The 21669-nt window shown below is 41.7% G+C and overlaps 3 protein-coding genes and 1 non-coding gene across 5 annotated transcripts; 1 reads left to right on the top strand and 3 right to left on the bottom strand.

The window, feature by feature from the left end:
* Positions 1–1060: 1060 nt before the first annotated feature.
* Positions 1061–2388, bottom strand: LOC108128182 (uncharacterized). Its single transcript, XM_017245612.3, has 3 exons — positions 2117–2388; positions 1972–2060; positions 1061–1909 (listed from the first exon to the last, which is right to left on the bottom strand). The coding sequence occupies exons 1-3, from the start codon at positions 2386–2388 to the stop codon at positions 1152–1154; spliced, it is 1119 nt and encodes a 372-aa protein (XP_017101101.2). The 3' UTR covers positions 1061–1151.
* Positions 2389–2451: 63 nt separating this feature from the next.
* Positions 2452–8183, bottom strand: Sap-r (prosaposin). Its single transcript, XM_017245611.3, has 8 exons — positions 7988–8183; positions 7770–7866; positions 5702–5984; positions 4345–5613; positions 3733–4288; positions 3199–3677; positions 3000–3141; positions 2452–2941 (listed from the first exon to the last, which is right to left on the bottom strand). The coding sequence occupies exons 1-8, from the start codon at positions 8034–8036 to the stop codon at positions 2937–2939; spliced, it is 2880 nt and encodes a 959-aa protein (XP_017101100.2). The 5' UTR covers positions 8037–8183; the 3' UTR covers positions 2452–2936.
* A 2621-nt stretch (positions 8184–10804) lies between these two features.
* Positions 10805–10969, bottom strand: LOC122321685 (U1 spliceosomal RNA). Its single transcript, XR_006246215.1, has one exon. It is a non-coding gene; the product is annotated as a U1 spliceosomal RNA (small nuclear RNA).
* A 665-nt stretch (positions 10970–11634) lies between these two features.
* Positions 11635–21606, top strand: Cyp4c3 (Cytochrome P450 4c3). 2 transcript variants are annotated; one of them, XM_043211824.2, is made up of 8 exons: positions 11635–11649; positions 18498–18613; positions 18676–18792; positions 18850–19009; positions 19120–19189; positions 20404–20692; positions 20755–21034; positions 21098–21606. In XM_043211824.2, the coding sequence occupies exons 2-8, from the start codon at positions 18521–18523 to the stop codon at positions 21436–21438; spliced, it is 1350 nt and encodes a 449-aa protein (XP_043067759.1). In that variant the 5' UTR covers positions 11635–11649; positions 18498–18520; the 3' UTR covers positions 21439–21606. The 2 variants fall into 2 exon arrangements, with proteins under 2 accessions (XP_043067759.1, XP_017101207.2); XM_017245718.3 differs by lacking the exon at positions 11635–11649 and adding an exon at positions 13554–13945.
* Positions 21607–21669: the final 63 nt, after the last annotated feature.

The following is a 21669-nucleotide window of genomic DNA, read 5'->3' as shown; positions in this document are numbered from 1 at the left end:
GTTGCCGGGAACGGTGGAACGCTCTGGAAATGGAACAGACCCCCGAAACAACAACAATGGCCATTAAAATTGCTGCAGGTCCATCGAAGTTTATATTAAGCTTTTTAACTAGCCTCTTTAATAGGACACGATAATTTCTTGAGGTGATCCTTCCTCAAAGTGATCCATTTTATGTTACTTTTTGGGTTCTTCACAGTCCCTTCTACCGTGACTTGAATGGGTTAAGTCAAGTTAATACTACTAAAAATTTTAATTCCTTATACGCAAAAATATTCCCTATATTTTTATTTCAAAATTTTATTTTATTCTCATACTATTAAACAGTACTCTTAATAAATTAAAAATGTTATTAGCTTTTCAGAATGTATTACGAATTATAATTTTTTAAAATTCAGATTCCCTTATTTTTTAAAGCGTACGGATACTACGATTCCTTAGACATTTGTTTGTTTAGCCTACTTGGTTGGGTCACCCACCTGGAATACGTTACAATCTTAATTCTTTACTTCCGAATTAATACACTTTCTGAAATAATTATGTATTATCTTATCTATAAAGATATATTATAAAAAAGCTTTTTCTGAGTTTGCCATCCTGCATGCATTTGTGGCATATCCCTTCCGCATTTTCTTATTAAAGAGTAGGTTTTGTAATTTATTTTCTTTTTAAAAAATCGATGTTAAAGCAATTTGTTTAAATTGTTGAGTAAATGTCCGTTAATGTTCTTGCAATTTTCTAATTTATGCCCATTTTCCAAAACCACTAAAGTATTGGCGGGAATATGTTGCAGCTGTGCGGAGTGCAACTTGCAGGGAAAAAACTGCAGCATCCTTTACTGAGCCCACTTCTGCCACATTTATGCGAATGCGCAATGTCCATCGTGAGGCAGCCCAATGTGGGTGTATCAGGTGGGAATACCGCAAAAAAAGCGCATTTCCTCACATTTTTTCTATGCTTCTAAAAAAAGCATGACCTTCGTTGCAACAGGTGCATGCCGAACCTCTAATTCAAGGTATCAGAGCTCGGTAAAGGGTCTGAAAGACAAAATTAGAGTGTCAGATGTTCTTAACCATTTTTTAATAGCTGCTACAAGTAATTTTTTTAAGTCAGACTCATTCAAACAACAACAAAAACATTAATTTTTAAGCTTATTACTCTGCCGGAGGAGCCTCTGCTGGTGCTTCCGCAGCTGGTTCAGCAGCGGGCTCTGGAGGTGGTGGAGGCGCTGCATCTCCAGCTGGAGCTTCTGCCCCAGCTTCTCCCTCTTCACTCGATTCCTCAGCCGGTGGAGGGGGTGGTGCTTCTTGGACACTTTTATCTGACTCCACATCCGAACCATCATCCTCTCCCTCGGCCTCGGCCTCGAGTTCCATCACTTCCTTGTCTTCCTGCTCCTCCTCCGGCTGAACTTCTTCGTAGACGATTACTTCCTTCCAGAGAATCTCTTCATCCACGCAAACGGGCTCATCGTCATGTGGCTCCACGCGCTTGTTGAGGTCTATCTCCGAAATGCCGGGCTCCGTCCTCTCAAATCCACCACAGGTGACACAGGATGAGCTCGAGAGCAGCATTGAGGAGTGTGGCGAGGTGCTTGTCAGCGGGGATGTGCTACTGTCTGTCTTCTTAGTCCTGGGTTGCACACCCGTGGCACTGGGCAGTGGAGCATAGGTCATGGCCGTCTGTTGCGACTTATTCTGGATGCCAACTTCCGGACGCTGCTGGCACTGGTTGCTAATCTGCGGAACCGCGGGATTGCTGCGCACCAGGTAGTCGGAGACTCGCACTTTCCAGTTGTCCTGACTGCAGTCAGTATTCTGTAGAATGTCGTAGATTTCCGAAAAAAGAGGTTTCAGCATGGGGCGCGTGCAGAAGTTGTTGCGATCAAACATATGAGTGGGTTCATGAATGTCTACAGGAGGATTGGACCAAGATTAATTTTAATTGTTTAAAAGAGCTACAATTTTTACTTACAATTTGGAAAAATAAAGTTTATTTCGCGGGCCACACAGCCTGCATTTTTTGTCACATGAACATTCCGTTCAAGATCCGAGGCTGAGCCACTGAAAAGGGATAGTACTAAGACCCAAAGTAAGAACTAAACCTTGGAAGGACTCACAAGTAACAAATCATAATATTAAGCAGCTCCTGCACTGCATTCGTTTTGGTAACAATAAACGCCTCCGACACCCCCTTGGACAGCAAAATGACTTCCAACATGAAGCCCTTTTCATCCGCGTAGTCGGCGTAGAACTCGGCAGCCGTTTCTGGCGAGAAAGCCAGTCTTCGGTTTCCTTGCAATTGAAATCCTTCGGACAACAACTTGAGGAGCACAGGACGCCTTTTGTGCAGGTAGTCCGGCTTGATAATCATCAGCGTGTTCTCAAACATTCTGGTAAGCAAATATATAGTACAGATCCCGAGCACTATTCCAAATTTTCAACAAAACACTACTTTGTTTGATTTCTTTATAATTTATAAGATCAATGTTCTCGTATTTTACAGTTTTTTGATATCTTAAACTAGACACACTGCTCGGCTGACTCGGACAGGCTTGGATATAGATACATAGTACTTTGATTCCGGAAATATCTAACTCCTTGTTGAAAGTACGATTAGGTTACATCTTAGTTTTAGTTTTATTCTCAGTTAAGTTTCACTTTTTCAGCCCGGTTCGAGAGCACTTTATAAAATCATTTTATCATCACAAATACCCCTAACAAATTTAGAGCCAGAACAGGGTGCGGAAACAGAACAGAAAGGTAAGTAATGGTCGTTCATTTACAGTAAATCGTTATAGAATGTAAACAGATATATTGTGTAAAAGTATATATATATAAAGCATGGGGACGATTCTTCCATCTCCTCTTTTTTTTCGTTTGCTACTCATTCTACTTCTCCTCCTCATGCCACATCACAACGAATCATCCGGGATGATTTTAAACTACAGGAAAATAAATATATTATAATATTATAATAATTGTCTAGTATTTCTGGCTCACCTGTAAGTCTGGCATAGGCCAATGCAGATTTCTCGCTCTCGAAGCACTTGCCGATTTCCGCGCAGACATGACCCTGATCTACATAATCACGCGAGGCCAGATTGATGATGCTCTTTCCATAGATGGAGATCATCTCAGAGCACTGCAAGGTGTCAGAAATTAAACCAAGTTATCATACATTTTTTGGTTAGGAACTTACAATCTTGTAGTACTTGGCCGGCAAGTTCTCGCAGCCCACAGAAGTCATCTGCTGAGTGGTCACCGTCTCCTTCTGTTCGCGCAGGAACGGCAAGAGGACCTGGGTGGCTCCATGACAGACGCCGCACTCGATGACCTCGTCGGTGATTGCCATGCTGAAGCAGAGCTGCAGCTTCTGGCACACTTCCTTGGGCGGCACCTTGCTCAGCAAATCAATCACTGCAGTGGCGTAGCCCTCGACAAAAGAGTCACACTGCTTGCGAACGGTGCCAGGCATCTTCTTGCACACGGCCAGGATAGCCCGCTTGATATCATCCTGCTCGGTTTTGTTCTTGAGGTCGTTTTCCAGCTTGGTCATGACGAACTCGCACAAAACGCAAGTCGGTGGCTCTTTAAGGGAGGAAGCTTCCAGACGAGCCAGCTTGTCGCCCTGCTGGGGAAGAGCAATCACGTCATACTTCAGAGCCTCGTCCACTTCAACTGAAACACCAAGAGTAATTAGGGTAAAATATTTTAAAGGGATTTTTCTACTTACGGTCGTCGAGATCATGAGCCACCAGGCACAGACCCAGCTCGGCGCAAATCAGTTTGGGGCTCATCTCCTTAAGCAGCAGGTCAGCGATCTTATCACCGTACTTATCAATGAGCTTGTGGCACTTTCCAGCCACTGGCTTCTTCAACTTGTCGCACGACTGCTCCAGGATTTGTTTGATGCTGTCTCTGGTAGGGTGCTTGCCCATTTTCTTCTCCAGTTCCTTCACCAACTCCTCGCAGATCAGGCAGTTGGGTCCAGCGTTGAATCCGTCGTCGAAGTCAAACTGCAGGGGCAGCTCCCCGAGGGACTCGATGTCGTTGGTGATCTCCTCACTGCTCGACTTGTCATCATCCTCCAGGCTGATTCCCAGGTCGGCCAGAGTGTCCTTTGACTTGGGGCAGAGTTTCAGTTGCACGCAAATCTCCTGCGGCTTGAAGTCGGTGATCAGCATGTCAATCAGTTCGTTGGAGTAGGTGTTCACAAAATCGACGCACTCGTTCTTCAGCTTGTCGGGCAGATGGGTGCACAAGCCAGCCAGAACCTTCTTAATATTGTCCTACAGATGCATTTTGGTTAGAACTCAGTATAAGAGCAGGTGAAACCCACACTCACCTTGGACTTGTTGTCGCGGATCTTGATCTGGGCCTGCTCCACAGCAAATAGGCACAGCGGGCAGGTTGGCGTGTCCTGCTCGTCGGTGACCGGCACAGGGTGGAACACTTCAATGTCCTCCTTCTTCTCGACGTTCTTCGGGCACATTTGCAACTTGGGGCACACGTCACGGGGGTTCAAGCCCTGGATGAGCAAAGAAATCACGGCATCGCCATACATCTCTACAAAGTTGCGGCACTGTCCGGCCACTCCATTGGGAAGCTTGCCACAAACGGTCTCCACAGTATGTTTGATCTGGTCGTCGGTGGCGGGAGTGGCCAAAGTCTCCTGGATGAAGTGCAGCAGATACTCGCAGATGGTGCACAGCTCTCCGCCTTCAACCAACTCTAGGGGGTTAGCGGCACCCATCAGATGATCAATGGGCAGCTGCATGTCCAGAATCTCCTGCTGGCTGAACTTGGGTTCACTGGCGCCTAGCTTCTTCTTCTCATGTTTCTCCAGCTTTTCGATGGTAACCTTGACCTGGGCGGGCTCGATCACGGGCAGAAGAGGCATAATTGGAGCGAATTTATCCGAAGAAGAACTCTGCTTCTGGCAAATGCCAATCATACAGCAGGCTCCGTTGGCATCCAGCTTGTTCACCAAGGTGTTGTAGATGACGGCGTAGTACTGGTCCACAATGCCGAGGCACTCGTCCTTGAAGCCGCGGGACTGCTTGCAGAATCCCTCCAGCACCTGCTTGAACTCAGTTTCGGTCGTATTGGCCACCAGAACATCGCGCAAGTGCTTCACCAGCTGCTCGCAGAGCTCGCACGGAATGTCATCGCCAGCGCCCAAAGCAATCACAGCCTCTGGCGGCTTCTCTTCGTTATGCTGGTGGTACCTGCTGGCGGCGCACACTCCCGACACATGGCACACGGCGTCGCTTCCCAGGTGCTGGCTCACATGATCGTAGATGTCGTTGAAGTACGTCAACACAATGTTGGCGCAGGCGTCAGAGAAGCTCGAAAGGTATCCGCACATATGCAGCAGGTTCTCCACCATGTCATCACGATCGGTGTTAGCGAACTTGTAGTGCATTATGCTGGAGAGATAGTTGCAATCGTTGCAGGACAGAACTTTGTTGGGCTTGACGATCGCTTTGGTGTTCTCCTCTGAGCTGTCTTCTTCGTCCTCGCTTAGTTTTCCCTCGAGGGCATCTTGGTAGGCCTTCTTCAGCTTTTCGTCAATGGAAGCGCTGTTGCAAAGTCCGGCCACAGAGCACACTTGCTGAAGGTTCGAGAAACATTAAAGGTCATTTAAGTGTTTAAATTTGGTGTTAATTAGATTAAATTCTAAAGTAGTACACGCCACTCACATCAGGGTTCATTTGGGAAGCCAAGGCCTCGACCAGTTCGGGGAGGAAGTCATCGGCCATCTTAATGCACTCCTTGGTAATGGGCTTGATGGGGATCAGCCTGCAGGAGCCCTCGAAGACCTCCTTGAGCTCCTCTTCGGTCTCGTTGCTCTTCAGCTGATCGCGGGCTTGGGTGACCATGTCTTTGCATATCTTGCAGATGGAGTCGGTATCCACCGGCACCTCCTGCTTTGTCCAGACTGCGTTGATACAGTGGCGGGTGGCATGGCATTCTCGAGAATTACTGCGTGAATAGAATCAGAAAAGTAAGCCGTGACTAAAGCTCCAGAAATGTGCCTAACAATTAAAGATAAGTTTGTGAACCAGCGTGGTAAGCTGATCGCAGAAACCCCGAGAAGCGGATCAAGTAGCCCGCATTCATAATCGAGTGACCAAGTTGGAACTAACGAGTCAGCAAAGATCAGAGTCCATTGCAGGGGGAGAACCACCACATTTTTATTTTCTTTCCGCAGTTGAATGTACCCGCAGTGACCACATGACTATGTTTCAGTTTAGATAACTGCATAAGTAATATGCATGCAATCGAGAGGATTAGTAAGCAGAATGATCAGTGATACACAGTAGAAACGCATTATTTCTACAGGTCATCATCGATTTTTTCAGTAACCCGCATAACAATTCAATATCCATTTATCTAAATAAACAATATATATATATTCTTAATCCAAAAAGTGCTAATTTCTATTAGCATCGAAAGATCGCCTGTGTTGGGAACACTCGACATTCCAAACAAAGCGTCTAGAAAGCAAAGGAAAGAGCAATGATAAGCACGGAAATAACCAGACAAACATACATATATATCTTGGCATATCCCACATATATACTTATTACACAGCCGTCTTGGCGAAAACAGATATTGTTTTTTTGAAAATTCAGCAATGGCGACGTTTATAATTTCGTGGCTCTGCAATTTTTGCCATTAATTGACAAACAAAGAAACAGTTAAGAGGGCGGAGTGGTGGATTTTCCTTGGCGTTTAAAAATAAATCAATCAATAAACAAAGGAATTATAGCTGCAGATAAGCAGTGCGGGCCTAACAAATGGTTTCAGTTGCCCATGGGCTGGGCTTTACAGCTTTAGTAATGCATCCGGAGGCTGTTTTACTGGATGAACTGGAAAACTAATGTTTGTAAACAGAGAGTATCGGGAAATGCTGCGTTTTCTCGGCTTGAGCTGATGTTTTTACATTTTGAGAGCCCACCTGTGTGCATTGTTGGTATATAAGACCTATGACGCGTTGATAAAGAACAACTGCTGGCGCTTACAACACATTGCAGTGATGATAAACCCACCGCTTATACGCGTCATTTTGTGAAAGGGAAGATCGCCACGAAGTGATCCGAGCTTTGGGATTAGTCATGCAAACACTCATACTGATTAAGTCTCCCCCCTCTCGCGAACTAACTGTTCAGCTGTCGGCAAGTTTCCCCTGTATTCTGTTAATTTGATTTAAATGCCGACCGAAAACAAAGGGGATGCAGAAATAGGGATGGTGCAGTACCCCACAGCCGACCAAATGTGCACAGAAAAAAATATAAACTTATTAATTGATTAGCTATCAGTTGGCTGATAAGAGTGGCGTAGTTCGAAACTGCAATTTGCCAAAATAGGTCATTTTCAAAACAGACAAAATAAAACTAATTGATAGACTTGGATTCTCATCACATAATCGGAAGATTAGCCTAATTATTTTCCCTACAAGAGAGAGCTATTGGAGCGTCACTAGTGTTAAGTTTGCAATAACAGGGGTTTGGGGTTATCGCACCATGGAGCTAAAAAATAGAGCGCAGTCCGACACTCCGATTGATAGTCTTATCTACAGGAAAACAACAACAAAAAACTTGGCAGAGCAAACAATGAAAAAATGGAAGCAGAGACGAAACAACTGTAAGTGCAAAAGAGTGGGGTCAAAAGGGGTAGCGGTTTCGGTTCTCCGCTGCTTCGCCCTCTTCGAGAACTTTTCGTCCGCCCCGTTTTGATGACCAAGCGACTTTTCTTCCGACTCACCTGAAATTGTCGCACCAGTACGAGGGGCCCCAGGTGCACGACTTGGCTCCTAGTAGCTTACCGCCTCCCTCGATGGGCGTGGCATCGGCAACGAAGCCTGCAAAAATGCAATAAAAGGCCATATAAAGCGAAAGGCAGGAAACAAATACGCAATACCCGATGACTAAATAGTTGAACCCCCGCTCTTTGTCACCTTATTTTGCAACAAAAACACTCACCGCAGGCACAGAAAAGTGCCAAGATGGCCAGAAGGCCCATTCGCTGCATCTTGGTGTGTAAGGAAACTAATGTACAAACTAGGGGGAGTCCAGTGGTTGTGTTTACTGATATTTATCTGACTTTTCGATCCCGAATCTAACTGCAGAATGCGACGAAAATGGAGGAGCCTCAAAATAACAAATTAGCGTTAAAACAGTGTTGCCAGATTCCGATTTCGATTTTACCCTAAAATAATCGGTGTACCATGAAAACGCAGTAAAAATCTTTGTTTTCTTGTTGTACGGGGACTATATTTTGGGCAATCTGTGATGAAAATTCAAAAACCATTCATTTCAGAGGAAAACCTAAAATCTAATAACACTGCTTTAAAAGCACTATGAACAACATTTATTTGATCGAAATATCGTTTGGATTCCGAGTGACTGTAAAATATACTCAGTAGATGTCTTTTTTACATACATCATAACTTGACTTTTGACATTCGAATGAGCTACCATATCGTTTCAAAAAGTTCTCCCCGCACTGCCAGCCTAACAAGGCAAATTTGTAAAAGAATTTTTTTTAAATAATTGTAATTTAACTGTATTTTACTTTTTTTGATTAATTGGCACAATCAAAACTTAAAAACATAATTTTTTCTGCAATGTTGTCTCGTTTTTTCTTTGTATTTCAAAGAATATTATTAAAAATAAGCAAGTTGAAAATAAGTTTAGTTTTAAAAGAAGGTTTCATTTAAAATGGTACTACATTTTTTTAAAGAAATACTTTAATAAATATAAAACTATCTTATGATAGGTTATTTTGCTGGTTTATGTTGTATGTTTAAATTTTTCCATTTTTTTTGTGTTAATTTGGCTAAAATCAAAACTAAAGTTTAAACGCATTCTTCTAAAAATTTATAATATTAACTTCTATTTTATGATTTATCAAGTTGGATTTTCTCTACTCCCTCCCACAAGACTCTTCGTTTAAACCGGATTTGGCAGTAATCCATTTAAATTGGTAGAATGCGTAAGTAAGGCGTCTAAGTAATACCAATCTATTAAATCATTCATTGGCCAAACGAAACCTTCAACAGCGCGAATGTATGAAAACGTATTTATAATCGATTGCAATTCGCAGATTTAATTACATATTTCTGCGGCAAAAACTATGACAACAACCATCAGCGATGTTCTTGAACTTATAGTGGTTATTAATACGCCCATAAATGCTTAGGCGTACCGCTTAACCCCCGTTGCCCAACCACCAGGTAGCCGCAGAGATGCTGAGCAAATGCTATGGTAATTGTGGGTTAATTGATATGACTCTGCCCAGATGTAAGGCTCATAGTGTCATGTAATGATTTGGGAGAATGCATCGTAATTGCCGGCAAACACATTTTCCCTCTGATGCCTATCGGCATGTAATTCACGGATCCGAGTGCGTATCACAATCTGTGTGAGAAACATCTTAAAGATACAATTAAAAGAATGCCAGACACATTCTCGGCGACTGACAATGAGTTATACTCATTTACGAAGATTGAAAGTCGAGGCCATCCGGTGGCAGTTGGATGGCTGGCAGTCGATGGTTTGGCTAGCGAAATGCCAAATGCATGCACCGATCCGGCCAATACGGCTATATCTGTGTCAAAACCAATGTTTTGGCTGGCCAGGGGCTTAGAAGGAAACCTGAAACTAGACGCGTTGACCCTGGTTTTAGATGCCTGGCCTGCATTTTGGTTCTTTGATGGAACTTAACCCAATGTAACCGAGTATAATACCTGGATACGAAATAATACTATTTAATAAAAGTTAAAAAATAAATATATAAAGTTATTCCATAAAACTGATAAGAGATCTTAAAATATCTTGTTTTTCAACCAGTTTCAGGTTTGTCACGTAGACATCATCTAGAGGGTTAATTGCAGCCACTCATTGCACTTGACCATTGGCAGTGAAGTGTGCGGCCGAGACTAAGATTTGGCCAATTAAATGGACCCCCAAGAACAACCAAGTTCACTGTGAAGTGAAAATCTCCAGCAGTTCACACGCTGGTAGGTAAATTCATAGAGGTGAGGGGGAGGGGGCTTATTGTTGCGTGACCCGAGGAGAGATTGTCAGTTAGTTACCAACAGTAATTGCCCCGATTGCGAAGACAGGCCGAAAGTGCGTCACATAAAGCCCGTCTAATGGCTAATTGTTTTATGGCCACTCCATCTGACCTCTTGTGCAATTTCCCTTCCCATGCCGGCAACTCCATTTACCGTAACAGTAGCTTTTGGCCCAAGAAATCGAACCGCCAAGCCTAGTATGCGGAAATGAACTTGACCTTATCGACGGACCCAGAGACCGCTGGCCAAAGCCAAAGTTAAATGAGAGTTAATAAATTCAGCGCCGGAAAATACATGTTGCTGGCCATAATTTGTGAGTCAAATGCTAGCTGGCTGAGTTAATGGCAATAAACGAACGGAACACCGCGTTGCCAATAACAAAAGCCCCGTAGAAACAGAAACAGAAAGATTTGAAGTTATATTTCAGATCTACAACTCTTTTTATTGTCATCGTTTGGCGAAGGCTTCTTGCGATTTCTTCTTCCGCAGGTAGTCAGTATAGATTTCATTTAGCCAGCACCCAGATCCACATCCAGTCCAAGTTCAAGTATAGAAAGACTAAAAACCTGAGAGACCTCATTCAAGATGCTGTTGCTTTGACCCATTGAACTGCTTAGTGAGATGCCAATAAACATTTACCGACTAATCGAAACAAGTTTGCCACACGCTTACTGTTTCCATTGAATATGAATGAAAATGTTTGTTTTAAATTTATTATTGATTCGGGACGGCGCGAACGCCATTCCCGGCTACCAAAAATTACACGCACGAGTTATTCACATTAGGAATAATCGCAGAGGTCAACTCAGCCGAGGTGCAATGGCCAAGCCTCACTCCGGAGGAACCGCCTTCGTGATCACGGTTAACCTCTACGCCAGGTAAGTATGCTTTTTCTGGCTCTCTGTAAGGGTTTCCCTGAGTTCGTTGCCAGAACTAGTTGGAAATTATATGGAACGGGAAAAGGAATAGTAACGACACACATACCCTTACAGTTACAAAACTACCCCGAAAGAAAGTGTCTGTATGTTTTCCGTTTAGGGGTGAGGTTTTCTGGCTCTTGGCAGTTAAAGGAAGCCTTAAAAAAATACAAGTTACATAAACTATTTAAATGTAGGCTAAATGTTTTCACAGGAAACTATTTTTTTTATGACTTTAATCTTCACACCATTTAAAACTAATTCGGCCCAGTTAGCCTTCCATTCTTACTCCATTTAACACTGGTTTGAGCAGGAAGATAGACGCACACCGGTCTCATAACGACCTTGATCTTGAAAATAGTAGACTTGGAGGATGGCCCTCCACATAAAGCCATTCAGACACCGTCCGCTTATTAGCATCAATATGCGAGTTATCCGAAGATCTGCCTCGGATCCGCTGCAAATCAGTCATTGATCAACTGCACGTAGGCAAATTAACATGAATTTGTACACTCGTATAATCCCAACAAACCATAGACCAAAACAAAAATCAAAACAAAGAGGCCTACGAGTCAGCCAAAGGGGAAGCCCCCATACTTCACGGTTCGAGTGCTGAGTTCTTTGTGGAGTTGCAGGCATAACTATAAATGTACGTATAAAAGGTAAGCACGCAGAATTGGATGATAAAATGGTTAAATGAAAACACAAGTGGTTTTGAGGAGTGACTCGACACTTTGGCCAATCCGCTTTTTCCCCCGCCAAGCTGAAGCTGATAATTCTTCTTTAATTAAAGAACCAGTCGCACGGCAGTCGATTTCTTCCACTTCCTAGACATTAGTCTCTGATCTAGCAGAGGTTTCGTAATCTCAAACAGACCACAATCAAATAGAATGTAATGATCCATTGATTCGGAAAAGAATATGGTTTTACAAAGAAGGTTTCCTATGTGGTCCCTGACCTTTTGTTTTGAACTCTTCGCTAGGCTGCTATTTTTAAAGAATATTTAAAATCCACAAGATGGGAGTCTGGGGTCCGGTTTTATAATTAATTCACGTGCTAAATAAATACAAGAATTTCTTTTAGAGGATTATGTCACAATATTTCTGGAGTGGCTGGGAGCTGCTATAAAATGTGTCTATAGTTTGCATCCGTAATACAAGGTTCTATCTCTTCCAAAAGAACAGGTTCCCCGGTCGGTGGCTTACACAAAACAAATTAAAAAAAAAAAACGAAACCCAAAACTTGGGTTGAAATAAAATTAATTTCGTTAACTAAGAACCCAAAACGAGTTACGCTGGTTTCGCCTCGATCATCATCAATAAGAACGGGCACGGGTTTTAATGGTGACGGGTGCGAGGAAACTTCCTCCTAACCTTGGGTTACATTTAACATGCGGCAGACAATTAGAAATCTTGATTTTGATCCGCATCTCAACTCTCAATCGCTCGCTAATTGTCCAAGAATATTCTGCGTCTTGTTGACTCAGTCTGGCGAAGGCTGCAATCTAGCTTTTGGTTTCTGAACTGGAAACCCCTCGAATTAAACTCTCCCATTTTAAAGTGTCTACTAGCGGACATGACACTGCGTTTAAGTTCGTTTTAATTGCATTCGCATAATGAAATCCGAACTTTTAGTTAATGGGCGATCGTAGAATCGAGCGGCTTCATCCCCATCCAAGCCCTCTTGCCAATTTCTGGCCAAGGTTAGTTGTATTTATAGGCGGAAATTGATCAGCTCCCCAATAATTTCAATGGGTTTTTGAAAAGGGTTGACACGGTGCCGCCCATTTTAACAGACTTTATATTCAGAGGTTTGTTTCTTTTAATATTTGAAGTTTGCTATTTCAGTACAAGGGCGCACTAATAAAATGCTAAATAAACAAGTACGCCTCAGTATACCTTTTAATAATACGACGACGTTGTAATACCCTAAAGGATAATCAAAAGAAAACTATACAGCGTAAGGATAATATATTTAAATTGATTGCAATGTATGGTACAATGTAGCTTTCAATCTCTAGACAAGGATTTTATTTTAATTAGTTCAAGTTCAATGTTATTGATTTTTTTAGAACCACTAATATTTGCATGGAAACCAGTTGCTAAACTACACAACTTGAAGATCAAACCTGAATATTAATATGTATATTGTATCCCGCAAATACTTTCCCTTAACTTGGCAAACCTTAGAGTGGTATAGATGTACCCTGCACCGGAGTAAATTAATCACAAAACGTCACATATGAAATCGTACTGCAACTCTGACAATTTGTAGGTCCCATAAACAGCCAAAAAGCCCAGTCATCTAGGCAACAATGCGAGTGCAGGCTGTTGTTTTGGCTTTTTTCCCCGATCTATGTGTCTGTGTGTGCTACTATTTTTTTCTCGAGTCGCGCGGAGCCGGCTAACCGTTTGAGATACTCACTCACACCGATGAAGACACAGATTCAGATACAAATGAGATACAAAGCCGAGCTCACGACGACAGCTCGAAACCCGAAACGCTTGGCCCGAAAATTTTAGCACTTCTTTTTAAATTTTTGTGCAATCTCGGGTTTTTTGTTAGTTGTCTATTGGAGTTCGCAGCGTTTGAATCGTTTGTTGACCGGGTCCGGTTCGATCTGCGTGTGATAAGGATATACATAATATAATCGTGTAGAAAGTGGATCGTGCACTATCAAAGTCCACAGACACTAGAGACTCTTTAGAAAATGTCCTCAAAAGTGATTTCCTCTCTGATGGCCGAGAGCATCCTGCTCTCAAAAACGGCCCAAGTGATCTCCGGATACTCCCCGATTACGATTTTCCTAGCAGCCTCCGTGATTATATTTTTGGTGGTCTATAACAAACGTCGATCCCGTCTCGTGAAGCATATAGAAAAGATTCCTGGACCAGCTGCCATGCCCTTTCTGGGCAATGCCATTGAAATGAATGTAGATCATGACGGTAAGTTCTCTCCAAAAAATAAAAATATCAAAAAATAACACAAATACTAAAAGTACTCTGTGGGTGCTCTAGTTAGTGCTATTGACCCTGAGTCACTTGGCGGGGTGTCTTATTAACACGACAAATAGTCGCCGAGCCGACCAGGTGCTAATTTCTACGATCAGCTCCCAACGAGCCATCTACCTCCTAACTTTTGGTAATATACTCGATCTCTTGGTTTCCAATTTAGAGTTAATGAACTTTACCCAACTAAATTCACTTTCGTTGCTGAAGACAGCCCATCGAAGATTTTGGTTCGGAGTCCAAGTTCGGTACCCATAGATGTTAGATGCTAATTGATTTATAGAACAGCCCAAATATCAGTTTGAAATGCAAAAACCTGTTGGAAATGAGACTGCAATAAGCATGTGCTTTTTGTTTTTTAATCATAATTTAATTAACATATTTCGTATATTGGTTTGCACCTCGAAGCATCGTTGGTTGAAAGCAAACAAAACATGAATAAGTCGAATGTCAATTGTGCATGAAACTTTGGCAATTCTAATGAGTTGAAGTGACTGGAAAGTTTAAAAGTCTGGAGACATTCACCTTTGCCCCAGTGAAAGAAAATAATCACACCCGAAATTTACACGTAAAGGCATAATAAATACACTCCCCGTAATTAAAGGAAACAATTGTTGAAATTGATGTCAAATTATTATGAAAATTAGAGATGCCTCTTTTGATCTTAATAAAAGGCCGAATGTTTCAACTTTCACCTAACAGAGGCAGTTGGGAACTCCACATTTCACACGCAATTTACATGAATTTGTTTTCCGATCTCGAAACAATTACCAAATATGAAGTGTGGAGAAACAGCAGCCAGAAGTCACTCATAAATCACTGGCATAACAAGCCCAACAAATACTTGACTCGAGCCGAGTGATAAAAATAGCCATAAAATGCCAGCAGACTCGGCTCAGACTGTGACACTGGTCAAAAGAAAAAAATAAATACCTAACAAAAAAAGGTCCGAGGTGGAATTGGACTTGATCTTGACACTGAAGTCGAAGAATATCCATCATAATTGGACCCCCGGCTGAACGATTTTCAATCTACCAGGGGGCCTGATTAATTCGCACACAGCCAATCCGGCGTTTTGCAATTCCGTTCGATGTTGGATGATCGAAAGAAAAAAATAAACAAAGCAAATTAACATACATTTTAATGCGGAAGCTGAAGAGATACACAAAATTCGGAGCCCCAAGAGTTTGCGGCGAAATCGTGTAGGAAATTGATTTGATAAAACGTATGAAAAATTGCTACTCATTCGATTGGTGCTAAACCCTCATGTCGATTCGTTTCCGCTTGGTTCTTTTGCTTTGTCTTGCGAGATCGTAAAGCCCCATATCCAGTTTGGTAATCTTGAGGGTTCTATAGAGTATTATGATACCTATTTTTTTACCGATCATTAACATTTACATTGACCATTTACCAGGTGATAATCAAGTTTGAGCATTTAAATGATTTACAATTCGGCAACTTGCGCTAGAACATAAGATACCTGTCCTTCAAACCACTCTATAAACCAAGTTCAATGTTATTAATACTGATAGAAACTAATGGAAAACTTATACAACTTATAAAAATTGAAGATCAAATCTGATCCATCGGACCTGACCTGATATTAACGTGTATATTATATCGCGCGAATACTTTCCTGATCTATGGTAAAAAACGGAGCAAGTGATCTTGCACTCCCCGATTACGATTTTTCTAACAGCCTAGGTGATTATATTTTTGGTAGTCTATAACAACCATCGATCCCGTGTGTTCAAGCAGTTCGAAAAGATTCCTGGACCAGCTGATATGCCCTTTCTGGGCAATTCTATTCAAATGAATGTAGATCATATAACAATATAAAACAAGAAAGGAAAGCTAACTTCGGGCGGAGCCGAAGTTTATATACCCTTGCAGTTTAAACCGGATATATATCGCAAACATCGGATATAGTTGGCCGATCCTTATGGAAATATGAATATATAATCCAATTTATTACAATACAAAATCTAAAAAAAGTCTCAAGCTTCTATCTTCAAAAACACCAAAAGTGGTATTTCTACCAAAAACCATTTCCGATCGTTCAGTTATATGGCAGCTATAAGATATAGTCGGCCGATCGTTATGAAATTTGGTAGATCGGATTAACTGACCAAGAATATAATCTGTACCAAGTTCCAGCTTTCTATCTTTAACAACACGAAAGTTGGGTCATTTCCGATCGTTCAGTTATATGACAGCTATAGGATATAGTCGGCCGATCCTTACGAAATTTGGCATGTCGTAATGTTTTGCCAAAAATAGCACTCATGTCAAATTTGAACTCTGTAACTTTAAAAACGTCAAAGTTATACAATTTCCGATCAATCAGTTATATGGCAGCTATAGGATATAGTCGGCCGATCCGGGCCGTTCCGACTTATATACTGCGTGCAAAGGAAAGAAGGGTGTGTGCAAAGTTTCAAGACGATAGCTATAAAACTGAGAGACTAGTTCGCGTAGAAACAGACAGACGGACAGACAGACGGACAGACAGACGGACAGACAGACGGACAGACAGACGGACAGACGGACATGCTCATATCAACTCAGGAGGTGATCCTGATCAAGAATATATATACTTTATAGGGTCGGAGATGTCTCCTTCACTGCGTTGCACACTTTTGACCAAAATTATAATACCCTCTGCAAGGGTATAAAAATTACACAAATACTAAAAGTAGTCTGTGGAGCACAGACACTGCTATTGCAAAATTGCTACTCATTCGATTTGTGATAAAGGCTCGAGTCGATTCGTTTCCGTTTGGTTATTTTTCTTTCGAGATCTCAAAGCCTCATATCCAGTTTGGTAATCTTAAGGGTTCTTGACGGTATTATGATACCTATTTTTTACCGAACATTTAACATTTACATTGACCATTTACCAGGTGATAATCAAGTTTTGGCATTTAAATGATTTACAATTCGATTCGGGAACTCGAGCTAGAACCTTGGAAACCTGTCCATCAAACCACTCTATAAACCGAAAGAAATGATTTGCTAATTCTCGACATCCCCATCCAAAAATTTACGGAGCACTTTAAGGCCATGATAATTAAAAGACTTGTCCGAGTGCTTGCTAAATAAAAGAATATTTCTGTCAAGGCGAGCTAGGAGTTTGCATATAATTTATGGAGCGATTAGCAGCCAGTGGGGTTTTATTAATTCTTTTTATAATTTAATTTAAGAACGAATCTCGGAGCTATATGACTGTTTGTCTGCGCAATTACGAGGCTTTTGTTAGATGCTAAAAAAGCTTAAAATGAAAATGAAATATGATGTTGCAGTAAATGGTTGAATGGTTGTCCAAGGTCAAGCGGTTCTTGATAATATTTTTCCAAGCTGAAGAGGCAACTTGGCAGCTCTTGGATTTTTGTGGTTGTGGAGAGCAGAGTTGCCAAGGCTCAAACAGGTTTCCAGTTCTGAGTTCTAGCCCCATGAAAACTGAGGTCACGGCGCGATCCGCGGGATGTGGGTGGCTTCTGATCGGTAGTGTGGCATTGCAAATCTTTGGTAACTGCTTTTTAATGTGTGCCAGCCAATGTCAGCCGGGAAAATTATGCCAGTACATAAATTATTTCGAATTGTCAGCGTAATTTTACTCTACGCAGCCACCATTCAGGTGACAAGCACCTGGCTACCTAGCCACACAGTGGAAAAAACCTTAACTTTGATTTAAAGAAACTTAAAAAATAAATTTCGTAAATAAAATCATTACGAATAAAATGTGTGCTTTTTTCAAATATATTAATTTTATGAATATTATTAGTTGAAAAATAAGGATTTCATTTTGTATTAAATTTTGTCATTTAGTTGTTACGGTGTATCGAAATACCAAAGCAAAATGATAATGAAGGGACCCGCAGACCGGCAAGATATTGCATGAAAAGTGCTTTGTTTTGTTTTGTTTTGGAGAGTACGAAATTCGCTGGCCAACTTCCGACGAAGAGCTACCAACGGTCCAGCGGACCTAGGGCCAGCCGCCAAAAATCACCTGCCCCACCTGAGAAATGGTCGCGAAACTGCGGCAGCGGCGTCATCAGCCAGTTTGCTTGGGGTTACATAAAATCATTATTAGAGATCGCTGAATGGCCACGCATGGGTGTTTGTGTTGTGTGTTTCATCTTTTAATTAATGCAACACATTTGAAACCAATGCGATGGTCTTTAAACGATTGTATTTGGTATCTTGTATCTATGAGTAACGTGCCTTCGGTCAGGTATCTTCGGGCCAGCCGTATTGGGGTGAGAAAATCGCGGCTTATATTTTTTTTGGGCCCACGAGAAAGCAATTGCGTCGACCTTCATGGGGGTAACAACATCCAAAGAAAATTATTACTCTGATTGTAATCTTAATTGAAAACATGAGGCGGTTTTATAATGAATTTCAGTTATTAAAGCAACCAAATTTAAATACTGTCTTCCCCAAATTAGCTAAGCTAACTGGTTTGTGTGTTTTTCTATGATTTTTGCAGAGCTCTTCAATCGCGTCATTGGCATGCAGAAATTGTGGGGCACGCGAATCGGTATCAATCGAGTTTGGCAAGGAACCGCCCCAAGAGTTCTTCTCTTCGAGCCCGAAACTGTGGAGGTAAGTTTGATTTTATCAAGAAATACTTAAAAATTTTGGCTAACTTAGTTTCTGTTTTCCAGCCTATTCTAAACAGCCAGAAGTTTGTAAACAAGAGCCACGACTACGACTATCTGCATCCTTGGCTGGGTGAGGGTCTTCTGACCAGCACCGATCGCAAATGGCATTCCCGCAGGAAGGTAATGTAAACTATTATTATTTTTATCAAATTCTTATTAAGTTTTGCTCCTTTTCAGATTCTTACACCTGCATTCCACTTCAAAATATTGGACGACTTCATTGACGTCTTCAATGAGCAGAGCGCAGTTTTGGCCAGAAAATTGGCCGTCGAGGTGGGCAGCGAGGCGTTCAACCTGTTCCCATACGTCACGCTATGCACTTTGGACATTGTCTGCGGTGAGTGCCAATGTCGCCTGAGCTCAGATGCTCCATTATCTGTGGCTCAGGTGACCATACTCAGATTTCCATGAGCCGTTGCTAATTGCATACGTCATCCATTTCCACAGAGACTGCCATGGGTCGCAGAATCTATGCCCAGAGCAACAGCGAGTCGGAATACGTAAAGGCGGTCTACGGGTAAGTCATTGATATTTGGATTACATTTTGAAATACCAAATTAGTTTGAGTTTGACAACCATTTAGTTGGACAATTTTCAAAATAATATCAGTTTGAAATTGCCAGAAATTTATAAAAAAATTAGTTTCGATCAATATCGTTCAAAATTGCTTATGGGTATTCAGAGCCATTTCCTTTTTATTTGCCAGCCAGTCCGATTTATTTGAAAATAGATTCAATTACAAAGTCATTCTCATAAAACTAACGCCTTATGGCAATTTCGTGCCGCACTGGTGTTGTTGATTAATATGGAACAAAATTATTGGTTATTTGGGGGCATAAGACATTTCTCCTTTTTTTTTTGGCCAACTACCAAATGAGTTTTATGAAAATGGAAAAAGAAAAGATGAAGCTGTTGTACTGAAATCTTAATACAATAAATAAAAAATATTTAAACATGTATATATATTTTTTGTTTTCTAATCACACACTTTGGATACTATATTTATTTGTAAGAAAACAAGTTTTAAAGAAAGTATCCCCGAAAATATGCTATGAATTTTAGAAAACGCGAACGAGTCTGCACAATATTTGTATAGCATACCTAAAAGGAAACCAATTCGAAGCTGTAGCTGTAATTATTTTTGTCTGTCTACCTTAATAATATTTATTATAAAATTTGATTACCACTGGGAATTGTAGCATAAATGCCACCCGCAACTCTTCAGCATTGGCAACGAGTTATCAGCTCTGTGGCAGCAGTTTAATATCGAAAGCTGTCAGAACAGCTGTCAGGGAATGAGACACCCCTTTAGATACACATGTCCTTTCAACACCTACCGCCCAGCTCCAGCATGTCCTTTTGCGTCTCGGGAATGGGAATGGGTGGTGGAGTGCGTCCAAGCGCAAAATATGCGAGATTAAGATGTCAATGGGATGCTTGAAGTGCTCCGGAGCTGATAACAGACAGCATCATCACCAATCTCACACTCCCAGTCCCGGCCACGCCTCATAGAGCACACACCCATTGAACACATGACTAACTTTCAATTTAACGCAACACTTTCCCCGCCCCACACTCGTTTTTAATAACTTTATACACTGAAAATAATTTAGGTTATGATATCTGATGAAGATATATATTAGAGTTGGAGAAATAGTGTAAAATCTAAACACCATGACATTAGGAGAAACAGTTTATGATTAAATAATAATTCATATTTCTTCTTTGCAGCATCGGTTCCATTGTCCAGAGTCGTCAGGCCAAGATTTGGCTGCAAAGTGATCTCATTTTCCGGTTGACTTCGGACTACAAACTTCACCAGAGCTATATAAATACTCTGCACGGATTTTCCAACATGGTCATTCGAGAACGTAAAGCTGAACTGGCCATTCTTCAGGAAAACAACAACAATAATAACAATGAAGCCCCCGATGCCTATGATGACTTGGGAAAAAAGAAACGTCTGGCATTCCTTGACCTTTTGATCGATGCCTCAAAGGAAGGCACTGTGCTCTCGAATGTAAGATTTATTTTTTTCTTATTTTAATTCAAAATTATTCATTTATGTAATTTACTTTACAGGAAGACATTCGCGAGGAAGTGGATACCTTTATGTTCGAGGGACATGACACCACTTCAGCTGCCATTTCCTGGACCCTGTTTTTGCTGGGCTGTCATCCGGAGTACCAAGAACGTGTGGTTGAAGAATTAGACTCGATCTTTGGCGATGACAAGGAGACTCCGGCCAGTATGAAAAACCTGCTGGACATGCGTTACTTGGAGTGCTGCATCAAGGACTCGCTTCGCCTTTTCCCTAGTGTGCCGATGATGGCTCGTATGGTCGGCGAGGATGTGAATATTGGTAAATTCTACAAGGATTAATCAGCAATGTTGGATTTCATTTTGTTAATTAATAATTTTTTAGGAGGCAAGCTTGTGCCAGCTGGAACACAGGCGATTATCATGACCTATGCCCTGCACCGCAACCCGCGTGTCTTCCCTAAGCCAGAGCAGTTCAATCCGGACAACTTCCTGCCAGAGAACTGCGCCGGACGCCATCCCTTCGCCTATATTCCCTTCAGTGCCGGACCCCGGAACTGCATCGGTCAGAAGTTCGCCATCCTGGAGGAGAAGGCTGTGATCTCCACGGTGCTGCGGAAGTACAAGATCGAGGCCGTAGACCGACGGGAGGACCTCACGCTCCTGGGCGAACTCATCCTGCGTCCCAAGGACGGCCTCCGGGTGAAGATCACACCCCGTGATTGAGAAACTTGTCCCTGAGAACGGGAATTTCTTCCCCTTCAATTCGATCCAAAGTGCATATAATGTAAATAATTAGAATTAACCGGAATTAGCATAGCGATAGAGACTAGTTTATGTTAAACTTTGTAACCGATGTAATATTCATAAGCTTAAGAACAAACTTGATTAAATAATTTTTTATACATATAATCAAACATTATTTGTTCAAACGAATCAATAATATACAAGTGCATA

Source organism: Drosophila bipectinata, chromosome 3R (genome assembly GCF_030179905.1).
Source record: "Drosophila bipectinata strain 14024-0381.07 chromosome 3R, DbipHiC1v2, whole genome shotgun sequence".
Taxonomy (NCBI): domain Eukaryota; kingdom Metazoa; phylum Arthropoda; class Insecta; order Diptera; family Drosophilidae; genus Drosophila; species Drosophila bipectinata.
Note: the sequence above shows the minus strand (reverse complement) of the source record. Positions and strands in the feature narration are given on the sequence as shown.